Source organism: Schistocerca serialis, chromosome 2 (genome assembly GCF_023864345.2).
Source record: "Schistocerca serialis cubense isolate TAMUIC-IGC-003099 chromosome 2, iqSchSeri2.2, whole genome shotgun sequence".
Lineage (NCBI taxonomy): Eukaryota > Metazoa > Arthropoda > Insecta > Orthoptera > Acrididae > Schistocerca > Schistocerca serialis.
The window spans coordinates 422,669,546-422,693,082 of record NC_064639.1 but is presented as its reverse complement, the minus strand read 5'-3'; the positions used below and the strand labels follow the sequence as shown (position 1 = coordinate 422,693,082).

The window sequence follows — 23,537 nt, the reverse complement described above, 5'->3', positions numbered from 1 at the left end:
GAAGACAATTCATCACCTAATACAAAATCCAATGCTCTGATAAATTCAGCCACAGATACATTCAATCCAAAAGGGACAACACAATATTGGTAACTTTTGCTACCATACAAAAAGGCAGTATACTTCCTAGAATCAAGTTCAAGTGGTATTTGGTGAAAACCAGATGTCAAGTCTAGGCTACTCGTAAATTTTACATTATCAAATTTGTGCAGAAGTTCATCCATATTGTCAGGATGGTCATTTTCTCTAATCAAAAACTTATTAAGGTGCCTAGAATCGAGTACAAGTCTAACCCCACCATTTCTCTTAGACACAATTACTAATGGGTTGTTGTAAGCACTTCTACTTCTTTCTATAATCCCCCAAGTTTCCATTTTTTGGATTTGCCTTTCTACATCTTTTTTCCTGGAGAATGGAATGCCATATGGTTTTAGGAAGAAAGGATGATAATCTCTGAGTTGAAGTCTGCACTGATAGTCTTTTACCTTCCCTGGTCTCTCACTAAATGTATCCTGAAATTCTCATAACACTTCTCTTAACTGATTTTTCTGACTTTCGCTTAGATTTACAGCTTCCTTCAATTTGACTTCGACTAATTCTTCGAAATTTTGTTCATTTATAAGGTCAAAGGATGTATTATCACTTATGGCTTGATTATCTACCTTGCTTACAACTGCTTTGATATGGTTGCAAGAATTACTACAGTTAAGGATGAGCATTCCTGTTTTCAGAATACTATTTTTCTCAGGTTCAGTAATTATAACACTCTTATCTTCCCAAGAGAAGCTTACACCCACTTTTAAGACCCAATCCATGCCAAAAATGATATTTTCTTCTAACCTTGGGACCACAAGGCAACCCTGCTCACATTCCACATTTTCAATTTCAAATGTTAACAATACTTGACTCTTAACTGCCTTACTTTGCCTACCAGTGGCACCTCTGATTTTTACGCCTACTACCGGCATTTCTACAAAGTTCTTACCATCCCTAATTTTATCTCTAAATCTTTCTGATATTGCACATATGTAACTTCCTGTATCAATAAGACAGTGTCCTTCCCACTGATTTACTCTTATTTTAATGTATGGACAGCCTAATTCCTTTTCATCTGCCTTCCCCTCGGGAACTTCATATAATAAATCTTTTTCAATTTCTTTATAATTTCCATCTACTTCCTCCCTTTCAGTCTTCATCAGGTTTACCTGAGTTTCAGATTCTAAGTTACTAGTATCAAGTTTACACTTTGGCTGCACACAAAATATCTCCCTACTGTTTATGTACCTTTCACTCAGACTCTTTCTTTTACTCTCCCACCAGCGTGGGCATAAAACTCTACTAATTATACTTAGATGATACCAAAACACTTTGCTACTACAACTCTCATTCTACTGGTTCCACAGGATTTCTAAAAACTGGCTTCCTTTACTTTCAATAATATCACGCAAATCTAATTCTTTCACAATATTTTTACTTTTGTTATCACCACTTTGATTAACTATGAAATGATCAGGGCAGACATGTAGCAATTGATTTTCAGCTGCCACATCACTATTCTTATCATATTCCTTTGCTTCGTCACCACAACTATCATCAAGTTTCAACACTTCATTGTTTATTTCAATAAAAACATTGTACTCACCTTCTGGTTTGCTTACCATACTTTTCACATCAATAATACTAACATCATCACTACTATGGTATACTTTACTGCCAGTTTCATCTATGTCTCTCTTGTTTCTCACTTTCTATGGTTGATTCTTTTTCCTGTTGCTTAGGTTTATCATCAGCTGACTCACTATTACCTTCTTGTGTGAACAATCCCCCCAATTCCGAACTAAAACATTTATTACTCTCTTCATTATTAGCTTGCTCTCCCCTTTTTGCCCAGCTGTAAAAATCACTTAACATCTCCTCATCCAGAATTGAATCAGAACTTTGACCTCTCCTATGTTTATTTTGTGGTGGTCTACTGTGCCACATAGCATCCCAAAATTTTTTATCAAAATTTACATAATTCACTTGGCATTCCTGGTTTTTAACCTGTTTATTAATGGTACAGTTATTTGCACTATTTGATTTTGTGTGAAAGTTAGTGGTCTTATTATGTTTAAATCTGTTCGCCCCAAAGCTGTGGACCCTCATTGAGGCGGTTCGGAGTTTTCCAGATGGCTACCTCTATTGTCACTCCTCCAATTTGTATTCATTCTGTTGTTACCTTCCCATCTGTTGTTCCTAGTTACACCATTGTTTTCCCAGTTTCTCCCTTTCCCATTAGCATTGTACTCTCTTGTTCTACCATATTGGTGTTCATTCCGAAAATCTCTATCGTCCCTTCTAGGGTTCTCCCCACGGTAATCAGAATTCCACCTCCCACTGTAATGGTTTCCATTACTAAACTGTTGCACATTTCTCTCCATTGTTCTGTCTAATTTGTCGATATATTTTAGAAACTGGTCTAAACAGTCGTCAGGTCCATGCACTAATTCCCACTGTATTCTTTCAGGTAACCTTCCATCAAGGGCATCAATTTGCGTCATTTCGTTGAAGGGTTTATCTAGATGCATCAATTCCCTAAGTTGATCCCTGCAAAACTCTTTCATTGAGTGGTTTCTGCCCCTGAAACTAGGCTCATTTAAAAATTCACTTTTTATTCTACCCTGTTCAGTCTCAGACCAAAACTTATTTAAGAAACTCTTCTTAAAATCATCAAACGTTTTCCACTCATCAAAATGCTGGTTTGCCCAAGACAAAGCTTCTCCCTCAAGAAATTTTTTGACAAATTTAATCTTTAGTTTATCAGACATACCAGGAACAAGGTTGCAGAGCAGTGTTGTAGAAAGTCTACAGGGTGTAAATTATCACAAGGAAAACTTTTTACAGGTGAATTACTCCACACACTTCCACCATTCATACATAAATTTGTAGACACAAAATTATCTTGCATGTCAGTGAGTCTGTTGTCTATTACACTTAAATTACATGTTACAGACTCTTCTATGTTATTTAATTCAGCATCTAAGGAATTAACTTTTGATTCTGTATCTAGACTTAATTTGTCTACCCTCTCCACCACAGTTCTTTGAGCTGCGGTTAACCTTTCAATCTCTTTCCCTTGACTTGAGCTGATTGTGGCTAATTTATTTTCTAAGGTCACGAACTTATTTTCTATGGCCTCAATTTTGGAGTTCATGCCCTTCAAACTTTTTCCTAATTGAAGTTTTAAATTAGAGATCTCTTCTTTCAGTACATCACCGTTGCTTTTCATTTTTGCTTCCAGCGATTCACTAGTTAAGTTTAATTTCACTTCTAGAGATTCACTGGATGCATTTATTTTCGATTCTAGGAATTCACTATTTGAATTCATTGCCATTGTTAATTCGGACTGCATTTGTCCCATTCTGGCAAAGAGTAACATTACCCAGTCCTGTTGATCTGGTTTTCTTTCGGTTTGTGAGTCATCTGGATCGTCACTTACACCACACCCGTTCGAGTCTAACATTTCTCCCACTTTCTTTTTAATTTCTTCTGCTAGTGTCATTATGACACCAAGTGTTTGGACACAGTTTTGACGAAAAGAACAGGGTGCAACCAAGTGCAGTTGTTTGCATATTGGGATAGACAACGCCTGTCATATGGGCTCTGAGATCATACTTGGATCATGACAGCAGTTGGCAGAGAAGATTGAGAAGACAGAATTTGCACATTTGCACAAGATCAAGGATCTGACAATTGTACATTACTTCCCTTAACTCCATGCATCAGTTGAACTTACACTACTAACTTCTATTCTACCCTTTTTCCTTCTGTAAGCCTCTCCAAAATAGTCATATTCCTTCTCCTGGAGTCCTGTTTTTAACCAACCACTCACAAAATTCTTTATGTCTCTTCTCTGCATTCTCTGTATTCTCTGGAGTAACTCTTCTGTGCAAAGCAATACTCTGTTCCTCAATCTTAGATAAACAGATGTTGCCTGCTGGTAACTGAGCTACGTCCGCTGTTAAAATTCATAATGTTTCATCCATGGTAGCTCCTGTGGTACTGATGGCAACATGATTAACTCTTTTTCTGTTACATGAAACCCAAAAAATGATAAAAACATAACATAATAAGACAAGTACACTTAAACATAACACTATTCTAACATTCTAACTTAACTTTTCTGCCTGAGTGGCTACTCATGATTTTTACTTTACATGCTTAAACACAATGAATGATTTGCTAAAGCAAAATACATTGCCTGTTCCAAATGGCATAAACTAGCTAACATCTCATACATTCCTCTGACTCTGATGTTGTGAAAACTCTTTACAATAAATACAACAAAACAGCAACAATAAGAAAAACAAAATCAATTTTGAGGAGGACACTTAATTGTAACCCTATTGTAATAACATTTCCTAGCCCAGCTGCAGATGATGATCCTATACTTGAAACCAAACTGTACAGTCCTGGGGTGGATGACCTGCACAGTGGCAGGGCTGAGTTGAGGCAGTGGGTTATTATCAGGGTGATGGCCAATGGTTACTCAAGGAAACATCATTCTTAGCCATACATTTTATTAGAAAACAAACTACAGCATTTGTAGTAGCATTCTAGCTTTCTGTGGTGGCAATGCCCATCCAGGATGTGCTGACAGCAACAGCAATGAGTGTGGTGGTGCTGTTTGGCATCAGCAGCTGTGCAGAGCAGCACATATACCTTCTGGCCATCGCTCTGCAACTTAGGACATGATGCACCAGTAGGTGGGGAATCCCACCATGGTTCTTGTATCAGAACACAGCCCTCAACATTGATGCCTAACCTTGTGAGTGGAAATATACAGCATCAGTCTGCCCACTCAGTTCTAGGTGTTTAAGGTGTGGAAAACACTGATAAGGAGAAGGGACAGGATGATAGGACATCTGCTAAGACATGAGGGAATGACTTCCATGGTACTAGAGGGAGCTGTAGAGGGCAAAAACTGTAGAGGAAGACAGAGATTGGAATACGTCAAGCAAATAATTGAGGACGTAGGTTGCAAGTGCTACTCTCAGATGAAGAGGTTAGCTCAGGAAAGGAATTCGTGGTGGGCCGCATCAAACCAGCCAGTAGACTGATGAAAAAAAAAACCTACTTGTTTTACCAAAGCACCACTTCTGAACATGTACACCAAAACAAGCCCATTGTTTGGAGCTGTTGCAATTGGTCTGCTGATACTGCTATATCAAAGTTATTGAGTTGCTGGCCTCTGTTAGCCCTTTGCAACAACCATGGCATTTTTAGTCAGTAGTGCCAAAAAATAGTGACAGTGCTACACTACACACTAAATGAATGTCAAGTCACAACTCATAGATATTCTCAAGATAATAACGTTTAGGTTCTGTGATTGTTTTAGTGATTGTAATGTTTATTTTGGGCCTTTGATGGCATTATTTGGCATCCTCTGTGATTCTTGGTTACTACAGGAGGCTGGATGATTTGGTGAAGGCAGCTAGCCTCACTTGCAGGGTGAGGCGGAACTATTGTTTTGCATAATAATTCCCAGAACATTTCGCAATTGTCTGGTTTGGAGATGAGTGGAAGGCTTAAACCAGATGCTCAGATGATTCTGTGATTACCTTCGATGCAGATTTCTCGACCTTCGCTATCAGGTGGAGATGTGTAGCACACCTCTTAATAGGTCAGGCATGCACTACACGCAGCAAATGTCTGCCAGGGTATCGGAGTGTGTGTTATGCACTTGTTTGTTTTTATTATGGAGCAATATCATCCAATAAGATGCATTCTGAGTCCAGACAGGCAAGCATCTGTCATAGCAGATCAGAGAAATAAAATGTTAATATGGCGTTAGTTAAATGCAGAAGAATCTTTGGTAAGGTCCCGGAACTAGTCTTGCTTATAAATGGTGACAACCACATACTACTAGGGACAGAAAGCTCGCTGAAACCAGATGTCAAGTGCTATGAAATTCTAATCTCCAATTGGAATTTGTGTCAGACAGATAGGTTGAACACTGGTGCTCAATGCATGTTTATAACAATAAAAAATAAATAATATCTAATGAGATGTGAAAAAATTTGGGCAAAGATAAGTGTTAGAGGTGGTCAGTTATGGTAATTGGATGCTTTTATAGACCCCCTGCCTCAGCAGCAGTCATAGTGGAATATCTAAGGGGAACTTGGAGAATATTTTGCATTATCCTCCAGTCATATTATAGTTTTAGATGGACTTTACCAGCTATAGACTGTACCGCAAGGAAGAGGATGTTGTTATGGGTGGCTGGTATCCTCTTTCTACAGCACAAATGCACATGTGGATCAATATGGTTCTTTATTACATGAACTGGAAACATGTACTTAACTTAGAGTCCATGTGTTCTGGTACAAGCTCATGAGTAATAGCCCCATTGCAGACTGATGTGAAGTACAATTCTGTTTGAGGTAAACTAGTCCTGCTATAGACAATAACCTGATCACTGTGTACTGTCATAGCCTGTGACAACCTAAAGCCACTCTGTGAGTATACTGATAGACGCCAAACTGGATGATTGAGTGAGTGAGGCCCTACGATCAGTGGCAGTGGCCTAAATACACGCCGTCAACAGGGTTTTGGTGCCATGTTGCTTGTGAGTGTGTCTCTGGCCTCTCTCATGATTGGTACACTTCATCCAGTGCCTACTAGTTGATCTTCGCTCTTCATTTTTGCCAACTGGTGTGCTGGCAACAGCTTAAGCCAGCACAGAGACTCAAGTTATTAGGATGGGTAGTAGGGACAGTGAATCAGGTGAAATTGTTCTAGGTGCTTTATCCAAAAATTACCTTGAGTATTTAATCAGAGAACCAACTCATGAAGATAACATATTTGATCTGCTGGTGACAAACAGACCCAAATGTTTTGGCTCAGTTAGCAAAGAGCAGGGAATCAGTGATCATAAGGCTGTTACAGCATCACTGAATGTGGCTGTAAATAGGAATGCAAAGAAAAGTAGGAAGATCTTTATGTTTAGCAAGAGCAACAAGAGAGACAAATCTCAGATTACCTGACAGCTCAACATGAAAATTTGGTTTTCCACACTGACAAATTTGTAGAGTGGCATAAAATACACTTTAGACAGGTAGGTGCTGAGCAAAAATTGTGAGGGATCTAGAAGACCCACTGTGGTTTGACAACCATGTTAGAAACTGCTATGAAAGCAAAAAGAGCTTCACTGCAAATTTAAATGCAACCAATCCTCACAGACAAATAAACACTAAACAAAGACAAAATTAATGTTAGGAGTGCCACACATGAAGAGTTTAACAAATCCGAAAGTAAAATATCATCTACGTACTTGACAGAAAGTACTAAGAAGTTCTGGTCTTACGTTAGATCAGCAAATGAGTCAAAGCCATCTGTTCAGATACCCTGTGAGCATAATGGCATTGAAACAGAGGATGACACAGAAAAAACTGAAATACAAAATGTATTTTCCCAAAACTGTTTCACAGCACAAGAACACACTGTAATTCCTCCTTTAAATCATCACACAAATGAGAAAATGACAGATATCAAAATAAGTGAGCAATGAACAGAAAAGCATTGAATTTACTCAACTGAGGAACGGCCACTGGGTCCGATGAAAGAACTTGCCCCTCTTCCAGGAGCATTGGACTGTAGTGCTCTAGAAGAGTGAAGTGTTTCTAATGATTTGAAAAAGCACATGTCATTCCTGTTTTCATGGAGGGTTGTCAAAAAGATGCACGAAACTACGGGCCCATATCTCTGTCGTCAGTCCATTGTAGAATTCTGGAATATGTTTTATGCGTGTGTATTATGACATTTCTGAAGACCAAAAATCTCCTCTGTAGGAATCAACATGGGTTCTGAAAGCAATGATTATTTGAAACCCAGCTTATGCTGTTTGTCTATTAGACCAAGAATACAGTAGATACAGAGGCCCAGGTAGATGCCATGTTCCTTGACTGCTGGAGGGCATTCAGTACAGTTCTGCATTGCTGCCTAATGAACAAAATGCAAGTGTATGGAATATCAGATCAACTGTGTGTTTGGATGGAGAGTATACCATTATGAAAAGAAATAAGTCCTCAGATTTAAAAGTAACTTCAGATATGGCCTTCCCGGTTAGCCGAGCAGTCTAACGCATGGCTTTCCATAGTGGGAAGGAGCACCTGAAGCCGCTCAGAGGACTTGTGTCGAGGTCCGGTGAGCCAGCCAGTCTATGGGTGGTTTTTAGGTGGTTTTCCATCTGCCTTGGTGAATGCGGGGTGGTTCCCCTTATTCCACCTTAGCTACACTGTGTTGGTGATTGCTGCACAAACAAGTTCTCCATGTACGCGTACACCACTACTCGTCTGTTGTGAGACATTCCCTGGGTGGGGGGGGGGGGGGGGGGGCAACTGGGGGCCAAACCACACAATAACCCTGGTTCCAGTGTGGGGCGGCGGAGGGGTGAAGTGGACTGCGATAGTCGTCGTGGGGTTGTGGATCACCATGGCTGTGGAGGGGACGGAGCCTCTCCGTCATTTCTAGGTCCCCGGTTAACATACAATACAATCCAATACAACTTCAGATGTGCCACAAGGAAGTGTTACAGGACCATTACTTGTCCCATTATATTTAAATGACCTAGTTGATAATGTTGGAAGTTACATGAGGCTTTTTCAGATAGTGCTGTTGTATACAGAGAAGTTGCAGTGCTAGGAAATTTTAGTGAAATGCAGGAAGATGTGCAGAGGTGCCAGGCATGGCAATTGACCCTCAACATAAACAAATGCAATGTATTGTGAATGCATAGACAAGAAAGACCCTTTATTGTATGACTGCATGACTGCAGAACAATCACTGGAAGCAGTTAAAACTTCTAGGTGTATGCATATGAAGTGATTTGAAGCGGAATGACAACATAAAATTAATCAAAGGTAATGCAGGTGCCAGACATAAATTTATGGAAGAATCCCCAAGAAACATTGTCCATCAGCAAAGGAAGTAGTGTAAAAAACACTCATTCAACCAATATTTGAATATTGCTCTTCAGTCTGGGATCCATACCAGATAAGGTTGATAGAGCAAACAGAGAATATCCACAGAAGAGCAGCATGTTTTGTTACAGGTTTACATAGTAAGTGAGAAAGTGTCATGGAGATACTTGGTCAATTCCAGTGGCAGACACTGCAAGAGAGGCATTCTGCAATATGATATGCTCTACTGTTAAAAATTCTGAGAATGTATGTTCCTAAAACAGTCAACCAATATGTTGCTTCCTCCTACATATGTATCATCAAAAGCAACCATTGAAATCAAGTGTGTTATTTTCAGCTGCATGTTGTGCCACTGGATGGTCTACTTTGGTCTTGGCCACAGTTTGGTAGTGGCTGTTCATCCTGGTGGACAGGTGGTAGGTAGTCATTCCAATGTAAAAAGCTGTGCAATGATTGCAGCAGAGCTGGTAAATGACATGGCTGCTTTCACAGGTGGCCCAGCCCCTGATGAGGTAGGATAAACCTGTAACAGGACTGGAACAGAAAGTGCTGTGTGGGTGGATTGGGCAGGTTTTGCACCTGGGTCTTCCTCAGGGATATGATCCTTGTGGCAAGAGGTTGGGATTTGAAGTCACATAGTGTGGACTAGGATGATGTGGAGGTTGGGTAGGCAATGGAACACCACTTTAGGAGCTAGCCTAGCTACCTGGGGACAGTGTATCTGCAGTGACAAAAACTCCCTTGCTCAGTATGCTTAACAGTCTCACCAAGGCCTTCATAGACAGGCATTATCCCCCAGACATATCCTGCAAACAGATCTCCCATGCTATTTCCTCTCACAACCCCAATCCTCCCATCCCCCAGACATATCCTGCAAACAGATCTCCCATGCTATTTCCTCTCACAACCCCAATCCTCCCACCACCTCCAAAAAGCAGCCACAAAGGAGTGTCCCCTTCATCACCCAGTACCACCCCAGATAGGAACAACTGAACCACATCCTTCACCAGGGCTTTGATTACCTATCATTGTGCCTTGAAATTAGGGACATTCTACCTGAGATACTTCTCACCACTCCTAAAGTGGTGTTCCATCACCCACCAAACCTCCGCAACATCCCAGTCCATCCTTATTTCACTCCCAATCCCAATCCCTTGCCACACGGATCACATCCCTGTGGAAGACCCAGGTGCAAAACCTGGCCAATGAACTCACCTGGCACTTCCTATTCCAGTCCTATCACAGGCAGGGGTAGGATAAACCCATTCAGGGGCTGGGCCACCTGTGAAAACAGCCATGCAGCTCTGTTGCAATCATTGCAAAGCTTTTTATATTGGTATGACTACCAACCACTGTCCACCAGGATGAACAGCCACCACCAAACTGTGGCCAAGACCAAAGTAGACCATCCTGTGGCACAACATGCAGCTGAACATAACACACTTGGTTTCAGTGGCTGCTTCACTACCTGAGCCATCTCGATCCTTCCCTCCAGCACCAGCTTTTCTGAACTGCATAGATGGGAGTTATTCTTACAACATGTTCTTCGCTCCCCTAATTATCCTGGCCTCAATCTACAGTAACATACTGTTCCCACACCCTCCACCCAACAGTTTCCACCCCCTCTATCCTATCATCTCCTCCCCATTCTCATCTCCCATCCTGTTTATCTGCAGCCCTCTACCAATGCATCCACTCATACTCCCTGATCTTCTCCTTTTTTTTCCTTTTTCTCCCACCTCCTTGCCCCACAACCTCCCGAGGCTGCTGTCTCTCTCCCCACAAGTACACTATGATACCTTCCTCTTCCCTACCCCCTCCAGATTGCTTCTTGTATCCCTTGTGACATTGCATTCTTGCACGAGATGCTGGAATTGGCAGTTTTTTTTTTTTTTTTTTTTTTTGTGTGTGTGTGTGTGTGTGTGTGTGTCACTCTTTACTGATGAAGGGTGTGGCCGAAAGCTTTATGTGAGTGTCTTTTAATCATGCCTGTCTGTAGCTTGACATGTCTTCTGTATCGTAAGTAGCAATCTATTTTTTCCTACATTGTTGATATTCCTACTTGAAATTTCCACTGTTTGATAATTCTTTATAAGCTGAGCAGCCTGCTTTCCATAGTCTCATGTTACTTCACAATAGTAATGCACGACTTCAACTTACTTTTTACCATTAATTCTTGTTCACTGAGCTTGCACGAATCTTTGAAGATGACTGTGTACGAGAAGAAGTATCTTCCTCTTCTTGTGAATGTTTAAATTTCATTTATACTCATGTCATGAAGCACTGGGCCCTGCTCACCTGTTAAAAGCTTTATTTACCTCTATCTTATCTTTAGTCTTAGTATTTGTTATGTCACACAAAATATTTCATTTGATCCTATATGAAGTCTCAGCCGCAGTGGATATACCGGTTCCCGTGAGATCGCTGAAGTTAAGCGCTGTTGGGCATGGCCGGCACTTGGATGGGTGACCATCCAGCCGCCATGCCCTGTTGCCGTTTTTCAGGGTGCACTCAGCCTCGTGATTCTAATTGAGGAGCTACTTGACCACATACTGGCGGCTTCGGTCAAGAATACCATCATAATGACTGGGAGAGCAGTGTGCTGACCCCACGCCCCTCCTATCCGCATCCTCCTCGGAGGATGACATGGTGCTCGGATGGTCCCAGCAGGCCACTTGTGGCCTGAAGATGGAGTGCTATATGAAGTCTCAATTTCTTGTAGAGAGCGCCTCAAAGCTCACATCAGTGGCATTCTGGGAATGCCGACCAGACCTTGGATTCTTCATCCAAGGACAGAAGTAGTAAATGGATGCCAAGTCAGGATAAAATGCAGAGTGAGACAAAATTTTTGTTGGTTTGCTTCTTACAAGCATAAGTATTGCACCATTCCATCGAAGCCACAAAACACACACAGCATCATCTTGCCAGATGAAAAAAACAACCTTTCCAGCATTGGTGAATCCACATGTTTCCACTGCTTGCTTGTCCTCTTTGTCTCAGGGTCAGGATGAAACACTCAGCACTCATCCATGATGACTAGGTGGTTAAACAATTCATCTGTATTGGCCTGGCATAGCTGCAACATTTCTGCTGCTACTTCTGTTTGGTAGGCTTTCAATTAACTGTGAGTAGTTGCAGAATGAAGTGACCAGTGACCATTCCATGTTTAAAATGTTGTGCAAAATGCTGAAAACCGATTGATGACTGATTTTCACTTTATCCATTTTCAGCTCAATTGTTACATGCTAGTGTTTGAGCACCAAGGTGTCTCTTTATCTTGCCATTATACACATAGACATGGTCAGCCACTTTTATTTATCATCCATATTGTTTGATCAGTTTAGAAGTGTCTCTGGCCTAGTCACTGTTCCATATCATGGTGGATTGTTGCTATACACTTTCACCAACTCTGCATTGATTGTTGGAGCATTGTTCTCTTTCAAATGCAGAAAAATTTACCACATGGTTCTTCAATTTATCAGTGGGCTGAAACATTTTGTTTTGGCTCGTCTGTTGGTGTGTTATATTACTATGGCATAGGGATTTCAATGTGTACCAGGATTGCAAACATGTACCTGCTGACAGACAAAAAGCTAATAATGTATTTTTATTTTTAGAAGTAATAATTACAGTTTTATGACAAACCCCAAATAGTAGATTTGCAGTCATAAGAACTAACTTTTTTTCCTCCCACCCTGGCAGAATAGTGGCTTCAGCCAGGGAAGACTTGTAAGGCGTGGAAAAATCCCAAAAAAAGATACTGGACAGTTCTGGCACTGGAAGGACTTTAATATTGGAATGGATGTACCAATGTATGGATTTATTTTCCACATAGTTGACTGTGATGCCTTCACTAAGGTAATTATTTATAAATTGTACTTGTATGGAACTTTCATGACTATATCCATTAATATGTAACTTGACTAAATTAGATATTTATCTTTTTAGAAATATCTCATTAGCCAAGGCATTGAATTACGACCCCCAGAAGATATGCCTCCTGACCCTTACACCATTACTAGGAAGATGAGCACTCAGCCTAAAACAAGAGTGACACATTTTGTTGATGATAAACTGCGCCGGTTTCTGGAATATGATCGGAGGATACTAAGGTGTTTTTGGCTAATAAATGTTTTGGTGTACCTATTCAACAGCTGATAAGTAATTTTATTTCCATTTTCATTCCAGTAACATAACATAACATAACAATAATGACAGATCTGATACAAATAGCTGTAAAATGCTTTCTTATCTATTCACTATGTCTAGAACAGAGATGATTAATTATTTTTCCTGAAAATTTTATTTTCAATATGAAATTTTGAGGATACCCTGGAATCTGTTAAATCTAAATGAAATCTGAACTCACTGACACAGCTAATAGAAGCAGACATTAACATTTATAGTCATATTCTTCAACATTCACAGTTTGTTATTTTTAAATTTATTTATACATGTTCCATAGATCCATAGTGTGATTGTATGGCTTAGATGTGGAGTCACACAGATATTACAAAGAATATAAATAATAATAAACACAAAGTATCTGAATGACAGTGTGGTGAGTAATGATATTACAGTAAAATAATATCATTTAACACCATTTTATCATAATGATATATTTTATTCACTTCATGATCACAAAATGTAACAATACAGAACAAAACTAGATATCAAGTCAGTTCAAAGAGCATCATAAAGAGAGATCTCATGTATCGATGTATCTAACTGCCACAGAGCCCCCCCCCCCCCTCTCCCCTCCCTGAGAGTGTAGAGCACAGTGTAGGAGCAAAAGGTGAAGGGAATTGTATTCGGGAGGTGATCAGGGAAGACACAACATAATCTTTCATCCACTTTAGTTGGCATAGTGGATGACTGGCACGGAGTGACAATTGACAGTATGCCATCTTCATTGATAAAAGCTCGAAGGGAGCCATTTATAAAATCTTCGGGTAAGTGAATAGCTCAGATGAGTGTGAGGTTAACATCTTCAGATTTACATACATGAGAACATGCACAAAAAAAACAAATAGTCATTATGATGTTGCACTGAGATATCGTCCACTGGGAATGCCAAGACGTCGACAGTAAATGTGGTAATAGTTGAATGCGGTGTTGGCAGTGAGAAGAAGGGTACAGGGAGTTCATCACACATATCATTGTCGCAGGGGGAGACATGATCACTAACACTGGCTTCACAAGATGTAAAGGAGGGTCAGAGGCAAGTGCCTGCTAAACACTCACTGGAAAAGATGTGTTCAGTGAGGACCCATGCCAGTTTAACTCTATGTAGAGAGACTGTTTGTGGTATGCCATATAGCAGGATGGCCGTAGTGCCTGGAGCACAGTTGAGAACCCAGTGAGGTCCTGAATCGGGTGGAGTAAGAGCTCACAACATGATAAGGTCACAGTCTGCAAGTTCCTTGTGTAAAAAGTCTTGTGGGTGGTCATGTGCTTGTGGTTGTGGTATGTGCGTACACGAGATATGAGAGCAAACATACTCAACTAAGGAGGGTAGCCTCTCACCATGAAGAGAAGTAGTGTCCTCGACAAATTCTGCTGGGAGTACCACAGGTTTGCCATAAAGGACCTCTGCCAGAGAGGCCTTTAAATCATCTTTATATGCTGTGCAAATGCCTAGCAGTACCCACAGAAGTGCATCTGCCCAAGAATCCGAATGGCACAGTAATGCTGCCTTTAGTGTGAGGTCCCAGCACTCCACTAATCCATTACTTTGGGGGTGGTAGGCTGTTGTATTGAAATGTTTGTCACTGCATAGGATACAAAATCATTTGAAGAGTAGTAGAGATTCAAATTTCCTGCCCTGCTCTGTCATGATGGATGCAGGGAAAATTCAAATGGTTGAAATGGCTCTGAGCACTATGGGACTTAACATCTGAGGTCATCAGTCTCCTAGAACTTAGAACTACTAAAACCTAACTAACCTAAGGACATCACACACATCCATCCCAGGGCAGGATTCAAACCTGCAACCATAGTGGTCGTGCGGTTCCAGACTGAAGCCCCGAGAACCACTCGGCCACTGCGACCGACGATGCAGGGCAGCCGAAACAGGACAACCTGCAGGTAACACATGGTTGAGCCACAGTATCCGCTGAGATATCATTCAAAGAAACCACCTCTACCGTGTCACGCAGTCAGTGACTGACAAAATGTAACATTGGTCATTAGAAGGTGGTAGGAGGCTGACAAGGTCCATATGGACATGTTTGAAGTGTCCCTTCAGTAATTTGAAGTGTCCCAGAGGGGGACGTGCAAGTCGACCAACTTTGGCTTGTTGGCAAGATACGCATGCTCATGCCCACTCATGACAGTCTTTCTTGATACATGGCCAAATGAAACATTCAATTACTAGGTGTACTGTCACTCTGATGCTCAGATTAGCAGGACCGTGCAGCAAAGAGATGGTTCAAAATGGTTCAAATGTCTCTGAGCACTATGGGACTTAACATCTGAGGTCATCAATCCCCTAGACTTAGAACTACTTAAACCTAACTAACCTAAGGACATCACACACATCCATGCCCCAGGTAGGATTTGAACCTGTGACCATAGCAGCAGCGCAGTTCTGGACTGAAGCGCCTAAAACTGCACGGCCACAGCGGCTGGCGCAGCAAAGAGAAAATGGCCTGTCAAAGGGGAAGGGGCACGAGTGGTCATGGTATGTTAGTCAAAGTTTCACAAAGAATCGGTTGTGTGACCCCAGGGAAAGGGCATGCTTGAATGTGGAGAGAGATGGAGTTGTTAGTAGCTAGCAACTGTACCTCAGGGTCAGTAGTTTGTAGTCGTGCGAGCTCTGTGGCATGAAACGGGCCCATAATAGTGCGGCAGCATTCATAGCGTAATTTGATTTGCATAGTACAATGACGTACTGCAGGAGTGCGCACAACTCATGCTGCATTCATGTTCTAATGAGCTGCCATTTAGAGTGTGACAGTGATGTGGAACCGTGGAGTGCACAGCATCTTGCCTATACTGTTGAAAGTTATTTCATGAATAATGACTCTGTTATTGCTACCCAGCATCTATTTTGGCAACATTTCAACTTTGGACATCATGGGAAGGTTCCAGATGGACGGATCATTGTGAGGTGGGTACGTGTATTTCAAACAAGAGGTTCTGCTTGCAATGGCAAACTGGGAAGAAGTAAAAGAACTGTGCGGACACCAGAAGCTGTGGAAAATATTCGTGCTGCACTATTGCATGCCCAGAAAGATCTGTTTTCATCATGCACAAACTGTGCATATGTCTAGTCACTCATTCAGGAGAATATTCGTGAAGATCTCCATTTTCACCCATATAAGCTGTAGATTGTTCAGGAAATTAGGTCTCGTGATTGGGTTTTATGTGAAACATTCTGCTTAACCATGTGTGATCTCCTTCACCAAAATCCACAAATGTTGCACACCATTCTGATTTCAGATGAAACTCATTTTGGTTCAGTGAATAAACAGAATGTGCATTATTGGAGTGATGTAAACCTGCATGAACTGCACTAGCCCTTGCACAGTTCTCATGTCACAGTGTGGTGTGGAGTTGCTTCCTTTGAGATTGTTGGCCCTTACTTCTTTGAGGATGACAACGGTGTGGCTGTAACTGTCACTATAGTTCAATTCTTTTATCTTGGTGGCTCGCGCATGCCCGCCCAGACGCTGGAGATTGCTGCGTTGCCAGTTGCACACGACGCACGCGCCAATAGAAGCAGCGCCATAGTATAGCATAGTTCGCAAGCTTACATGTAGGGGGGAGCACGCAGTTCATGAAGTAAAGCCACCACGGCTGCATTAACCCTTTCGCTGCTACAAAGACGTGCTCCCTGCATTCCGCGCTGTGGGCGATTTTGTCACTGCACTGCTCGCCTGTGCAGACACATTGTGTTCCGACTGCTTTGACACTCTTTATCATTCGATTCCACAAAAACTATTTGGCTCAAAAATTAGATTTTTACCTATCTTCTTGACTGATACCTTCCTCCCATAAATGACTTAATTTTGTTTCGATGTTCAATGCAGTTATTATGCAGCATTAAATATAGTAAACCTTTGCACGAAATTTTGAAGAGTTTGCAGAGGTAAAAGTCCATAGAGTATACTTTCTGTATGGTCGATTTTAGTTGCCACAATGTTGAGAATGAAATGTGGACAAGATACCTATATATTTCATTTAATTTAAGTACCACATAAGTGTCGTATGTAATATTGAGAAATATTCCACCTTTCGCGGCTGTAACAAAAGTTTTACTTACACTGGGCACGTTTGGCTTTATTTTAAAGCACTTCAATCAATCAAAAGGAAGTAGACAAAATACATTAAACAAAACTGTGGACTTACAAAAACATTAGGACTTGAATATACCGTCTGTCAGTGAAGTGCTCAGAGCTATGCCAAATATAATTTTGTGTGTGGCACACACAAACAGCATTTATTTGCTAAAACACTGATGAGCCAACACAAACGTTGAATATTGTGCTACCGCAGCACAAAACTACGAAAGGTGACTTGGCAACGGAGGACACAAAATACAGCCCTCTTATGATGCTTCAAAAGAGAGAAACGCGTCTGGTCTAAATAAGTCGCTTATTACAGTTGCAGAAGAGGGATATATTTCAATACCATTGGTAAAACTGCGACTGTGGAACAAAAACAAGAAATAGAACATGAATACCATTGTGTATGTGCCATAACTTTCACCGATTGAAGTGCTTTAAAATAAACTTTTATTACAGTCGCGAAAGACGGAATATTTCTCAATATTACATACGACACCTATGTGGTACTTAAATTAAATGAGATATTGTTATACAGTAAATATTATATGAAATTTAGGTATCTTGTCCACATTTCATTCTCAACATTGAGGCAACTAAAATCGACCATACGGAAAGTATACACTATGGACTTTTACCTCTGCAAACTCTTCAAAATTTCGTGCAATGGTTTACTACATTTAATGCTGCACATCAAAACAAAATTAAGTCATTTATGGGGGGAAGGTATCAGGCAAGAAGACGTGTAAAAATCAAATTTTTTTGCCACTCATACCTCACCTGTCTTTCAACAACTTCTTTGCCTCTACACTTCTGCCTCGACTGACATCTCTGCCCAAACTCTTTGTCTTTAAATATGTCTGCTTGTGTCTGTATGTGTGGATGGGTATGTGCGTGTGTGCGAGTGTATACCTGTCCTTTTTTCCCCCTAAGGTAAGTCTTTCCGCTCCCGGGATTGGAATGACTCCTTACCCTCTCCCTTAATATCCACTTCCTTTCGTCTTCCCCTCTCCTTCCCTCTTTCCTGATGAGGCAACAGTTTGTTGCGAAAGCTTGAATTTTGTGTGTATGTTTGTGTTTGTTTGTGTGTCTATCGACCTGCCAGCGCTTTTGTTCGGTAAGTCACCTCATCTTTGTTTATATATATATATATATACATGACAATATGACATGATAATTTTTCAGTCGAATTAAGCTATTAATGTTTTAATTGGTGTTAGTTAATTGAACTGTAATTACAAATATGTAAGAATGTAAAGTTTTTACTCATACAAAATTTAATTAATTGAGTCTAGGCCTTCCCTTCAATAAAACTAATAGCTCTGATCACCTGAAAATGATAGGGTGATACCTTTTAAGTAAGTAAAGTGATACATGCAAATTAACAAAATATATAATTGTAATGATAAAACATCTAATTGATATTCTTAATTGAAATAGACATTTTCCTGTCTTTGTATGAAATTATTCACTTTTATTTCATGTAAATTTCTATGTAATTTGGGAAGATGTATGTAAAAGTTTTAATTGTTAAACCTAAAAATTTAATAATTTATTTAATAAATAACAATTTCAGTAATTGTTTAAAATCATATAAATAGAGGCAATTTGTACGCCACCATATCTCAGTTGGAGTTCAGTTTGACGACAGTCATGAGACAGTGTTAACTCAATTTTACATGTAGTTCACCACCTAACATCCAGTGCACGAAATAAAACTCATTGTGAACACAAATTCCTGGAGTTTATTTGTACTCATGCCATTTGGATGATTCCTGAGTGGCGATGCTGTAACATCAAGATGAACCTATGGCAGCATTAAGAAGCAGCACCCCGGATTACACAAGATTCATATTATTTATTTGGTGGAGGATATGCGTAATATGATGTGGTATTCAGTCTTCTTGTGTTAAGCAATGATACACATCCCAAACTTCACTACACAAAAATCATTTTTTGCCATGCTACATTACAAAGAAGGTAGTTAATGTTCACCGTTGTCTGTATAGAGCAAGACTGGAGCAGTGGCCAGTGTTGTAGTGGTGGTAGCCGCTGAAAGTGCAGTGATGGTCGTTTGCACACGTGCCATATCCGCAGAAGTGTTCTTGATCAGTGCCTGCAGTGATGTGCTGGCCGTAAGTAAGGCTGTAATGTGATGTCATTGTTCGAGTAGCTTGCACAGTGAATCCAAAGTGAGGGATGTGAGTTCAGCCAGCTGATGCGTGGAGGCACCCATTGTTGCTCTTGAATGTGTGGGTGTTGTGACAAAGGAGCCCTCGATGCGTGTGTCAGTAGAGTGATGGAGTAGTATTCCAGACAATAAATCTGGAGAGAGGCCATAGTGGCTTAGAAAATCAATGCCCAACACTGGCTCATCAATGTTGGTCACATTGTTTATCCATTCAACACAAAATTTCAGTTTAAGTTTGAGGCGAAGGTGTGTGGAGCCATAGGTGGTGACCAATGAATTGTTTGCTGTTCGCAATGTCATGGTGGAAGGCACAGTGGCAAAGTTGAGAATACTGGAGGTATGATGCTTGTATCTGTGCCGGTGTTGACAAGGAAGAACGTATTGCAGATGTCACGTAAGTACAGTCTGCCCAGAAGTAGTTGTTTATTGTGTGATGATCGGTGTTGCTACAGGTGCCCTGTAGAATACCCACCAGGTGATACACCTAACTCACCCCGTGGTGGAAGTTTGGGTGAAGAGCACATGGCGGGTGACACTTCTGAGCTGCATCTCCGTTCAAGGATGTGTGCGGTATTGCCAATGTCAGCAAAGAACTCTGCACTGCGGTGAGTTGTTGACATCTGATGATTTTATAGGTGTAATCTGCTGGCCGTAGGTGCATCTCTAATTGGTCACTGATGTGTGATAAAAGTTGCAGCTGGAGAGCTTACAGTATTTTTACTATCCATAGCGACCACAAAGTGGCATCAGACAGGAAAAAGGGATCGATCAATGCTCTGATCTTTTGCCACAACTGCGATGGTGTCAACTCACTGAGAGATATGTCATGCACTGTGTGATTAATTGCTTCTAGTGGAGTTCCCATCAAGTGCTCAAGAATAATAGATTTTGTGCATTCATAGTGATAGTGGTCCCTCATTGGTCCCATGAGGATGAGATCAGTTGTTAAATCCATATGCTCATGCAGAGCTGCAATCAAAGATATGAACTGCATGGATAAGACACCATGGATGTTGAGGATGCTGTCCACAAGAGCAAACGATGTCTTCGGGCTATCCTTGTTAAGCAGAAGCAGTTGTGGTAGATGTCCTGAAAGAACAGGCAGGAGTGAAGCGGTGAACACAGACAACGTTGCGGCTGCCTGCAGAATAAATGGACGCTCAACTTTACACTGTTCTTGATGTTCACACACATAACCCAACTTGGCAGATGCAGTTGCAGGAGTGACCAGTGCAGTAGAAATGGCCATGGCCACCAAGAGATTTGGTACACACGACACAGTACACAGTGGAGGTTTGTTTACTATTCCTGGTGCACTGGGAATGCTCAGTCTAGGAGCACTGGACAGGGCGGCGGCAAAAGTCACATTCTTCATTAATAAAAGGCCATTGTTCAAGCACAGTTACTGTTGTACAAATGTGGAATTTGATGAGGTTATGTGAATCTGCCAGCCATGGTACAGGGCCGATGGCATTGTTTGTAGGTTAGATTTAGAAAGGGTAACAAATGGATTTTGTGACACAGCAGCATTATAGCTCACACAGAAAACCACTGATGGAGCAGCATAATGAGCAAATTGTCCTGGAAAATGTTCACAGGGTGTAAGAGAATGTGCAACAATGTTCATTGTCTGTGCACTTTGTTGAACAAGTTGTGACAATTCCAATGAAAATCAGTCACAGTTTTCTATTTTCACATGGTCTGAAGCACAATGGTGTCAAATTGAAGCAGAAGATGTACATGTAGGCATAAAACTGGTGGACAGAGTTGGTTGCTGCATCGTAACAGTCATTGCTATTATAGGCCTCATTGTTCTGTGGTATATCAATCATGGAAATTGGCCAAATTGCTGGATTCACAGAAAATGTGAAACACAGGGTCACCAGTGTGTGTAACATGGGGTCACCTGTGTGGCGAGTAATGATATTACGGTGAAATAATAACATTTAACACAACTTTATGGTAATGATATGCTATTTGCTTCATTATCACAAAATGTAACAATACAGAACAAAACTAGACATCAAGTCAGTTCAAAGTTCATCATAAAGAAAGATCACACAAACTGATGTATCAAACCACCACAATAATAACAACAACATCTTGCATTATAACAATTTTCATTATAAAAGTTAAACCCTTATATGATAACAATTTTGAATGCTCTGCCATTGACTTGACAGTTACACAATAATATTGTTTATCACTGGATCACAGACATTAACAGAATTTTTATACTTTATTTTGTTTTACTGGATAAGTTGTCTAGAGAGCAGAGAGACGTATCTAGCAGGCACATCCTGAAGCTGTTATTAAATGGGGATTATTCATTCTCATGTCATGTTTAATATTACTTGGTAGAGAATTGAAGATTATGGTTGCTGGCATACCTTACCCTCTTTTGTGAAAGTTGTAAGCCTCATCATTGCTAATGAGGTAATAAGACTATTTGAGCTTGCACGAGCAGATTATTGTTGAGATCACATGAGCAGATTGTCTTTGATACTTTGAGTATGCTGTGAAAAATTGTCTAGTGCACATGTATTCAAGTTGTACCTTTGTACTGTAATAAATTGTATTATAACATTCTAAATCAACATTATGGGTTTGACTGTAAACATTTCCTCAAGGAAATACATCAGTGGTGGCCACACAACAAATAACAGCAGCTGCAACAAAAATGGAGCCACTTCACAATTGCTGCTTGTATAAATAAGAGGTACAAGAGAGTGACTCTCCTGGAGCTTCATATGATGTTTTTCACCCCATGGATAAACCTACATTATATGTGAAATGTAAAATTGACATTCTACCATATTGTTTTATTGACAGTAACAGTGTCCAACATGTGCATAAACAGTGTGTAATGACTTTTGATTCCTTGGTGATTTTGGTCATAATTTCACTCAACTATGCAACTTTGTGTCATTGAATTTTACTGATCTACCCTCGTCAAGCACTTTCCAGCCACATCCACTTGCAATGCCATGCAGGACCAGCTGGCTGGGTCATGCGGAAAATTTCCAGTTACCATCTGCACTGCTCATGGTCACAGGAATTTCATCTGCCACCTTCCTCAGAACACAATCCAGCAAATCAACATCAAAATTATTGTAGAGCATGTGTAACAGTTTTCTTCCCAAGCTACTGCCATTACATCTGGAACAGCTGGCAACATGGTTCGTAACTATTGACTTCTTTCAATAAAGTCATGGCATCTTCGATGTCACTTCTAAGTTTTCTGCCCTTTTAAGCAGCATAGAAAAACTGTCAGTGATGTCATAATAGCACCCTTGGCTAATGACCTGCTTCAGTGGTGCACAAAATCACCAGAGGAACAGTTTGCAATAGGTGATTTGTGATGACACACTGGACAAGAGAATGCTACCTCTGTTTTGGAGACATCTCCATACATCTATCACATCATCACTCATGCCAGATATTATGCTTTGGATCATATGGCTCATCAACTACCACAATAGATTCCAAAGGCAATGATCTCACATGAAAATGAAACCCTGGAATGCAGATTAGTCCTGGCTGACAGATTTTTTGTGATCCTGGAGCAACAACAATACCCAAATGTAATAGCCAATAATGGCTGCAACCAGTACATTTCTGAACCACATTGCTAGCAGCAGCAATGGGCAGTTGACATGACCCAAGCAGTTCCAGAAACACACAGCAGTGATGTCAGTAGCACAACACACTGCTCAGAGCCACTAGCAGCTGATGCAATCTGAATGATTCCATATATGTCCAACAGTGATGCAACTAGCCCCTGCTGCAAGAAAGGGGACATTCATCCAGCGACAACAAACACACTTCTGCCTAGCAACAAAATTCCACTCACAGGTGCACTGACATGATCTCAGCTCTGTTGCTGCCACACTTGTTTTGGCATCTAAGACTGCTCTATGATATGCAACCACCCAAATGTAAGGTGCAATCTAGACTGCAGCACACATGATGCCACTGGGATCCTAAATGACAGTGGTGGACTCTGCTTGCTAAATCTCTTAACACATGAATACTCTCTGATTGATGCCAGCTCATAAGCTTGCCCCATCTCAAGGAAAAACCTACTGATGGAGCTTC

General features: G+C 40.7%; 1 protein-coding gene across 1 annotated transcript in view; it reads left to right on the top strand.

The window, feature by feature from the left end:
- Window positions 1–23,537, top strand: part of LOC126457283 (EF-hand domain-containing protein 1-like) — a 185,857-nt gene that overhangs the window by 57,299 nt on the left and 105,021 nt on the right. Inside the window, exons 4-5 of the mRNA XM_050093451.1 lie at window positions 12,663–12,818; window positions 12,909–13,072. Of these exons, the coding sequence (XP_049949408.1) occupies window positions 12,663–12,818; window positions 12,909–13,072 (320 nt within the window). The remainder of the gene's footprint in view (window positions 1–12,662; window positions 12,819–12,908; window positions 13,073–23,537) is intronic.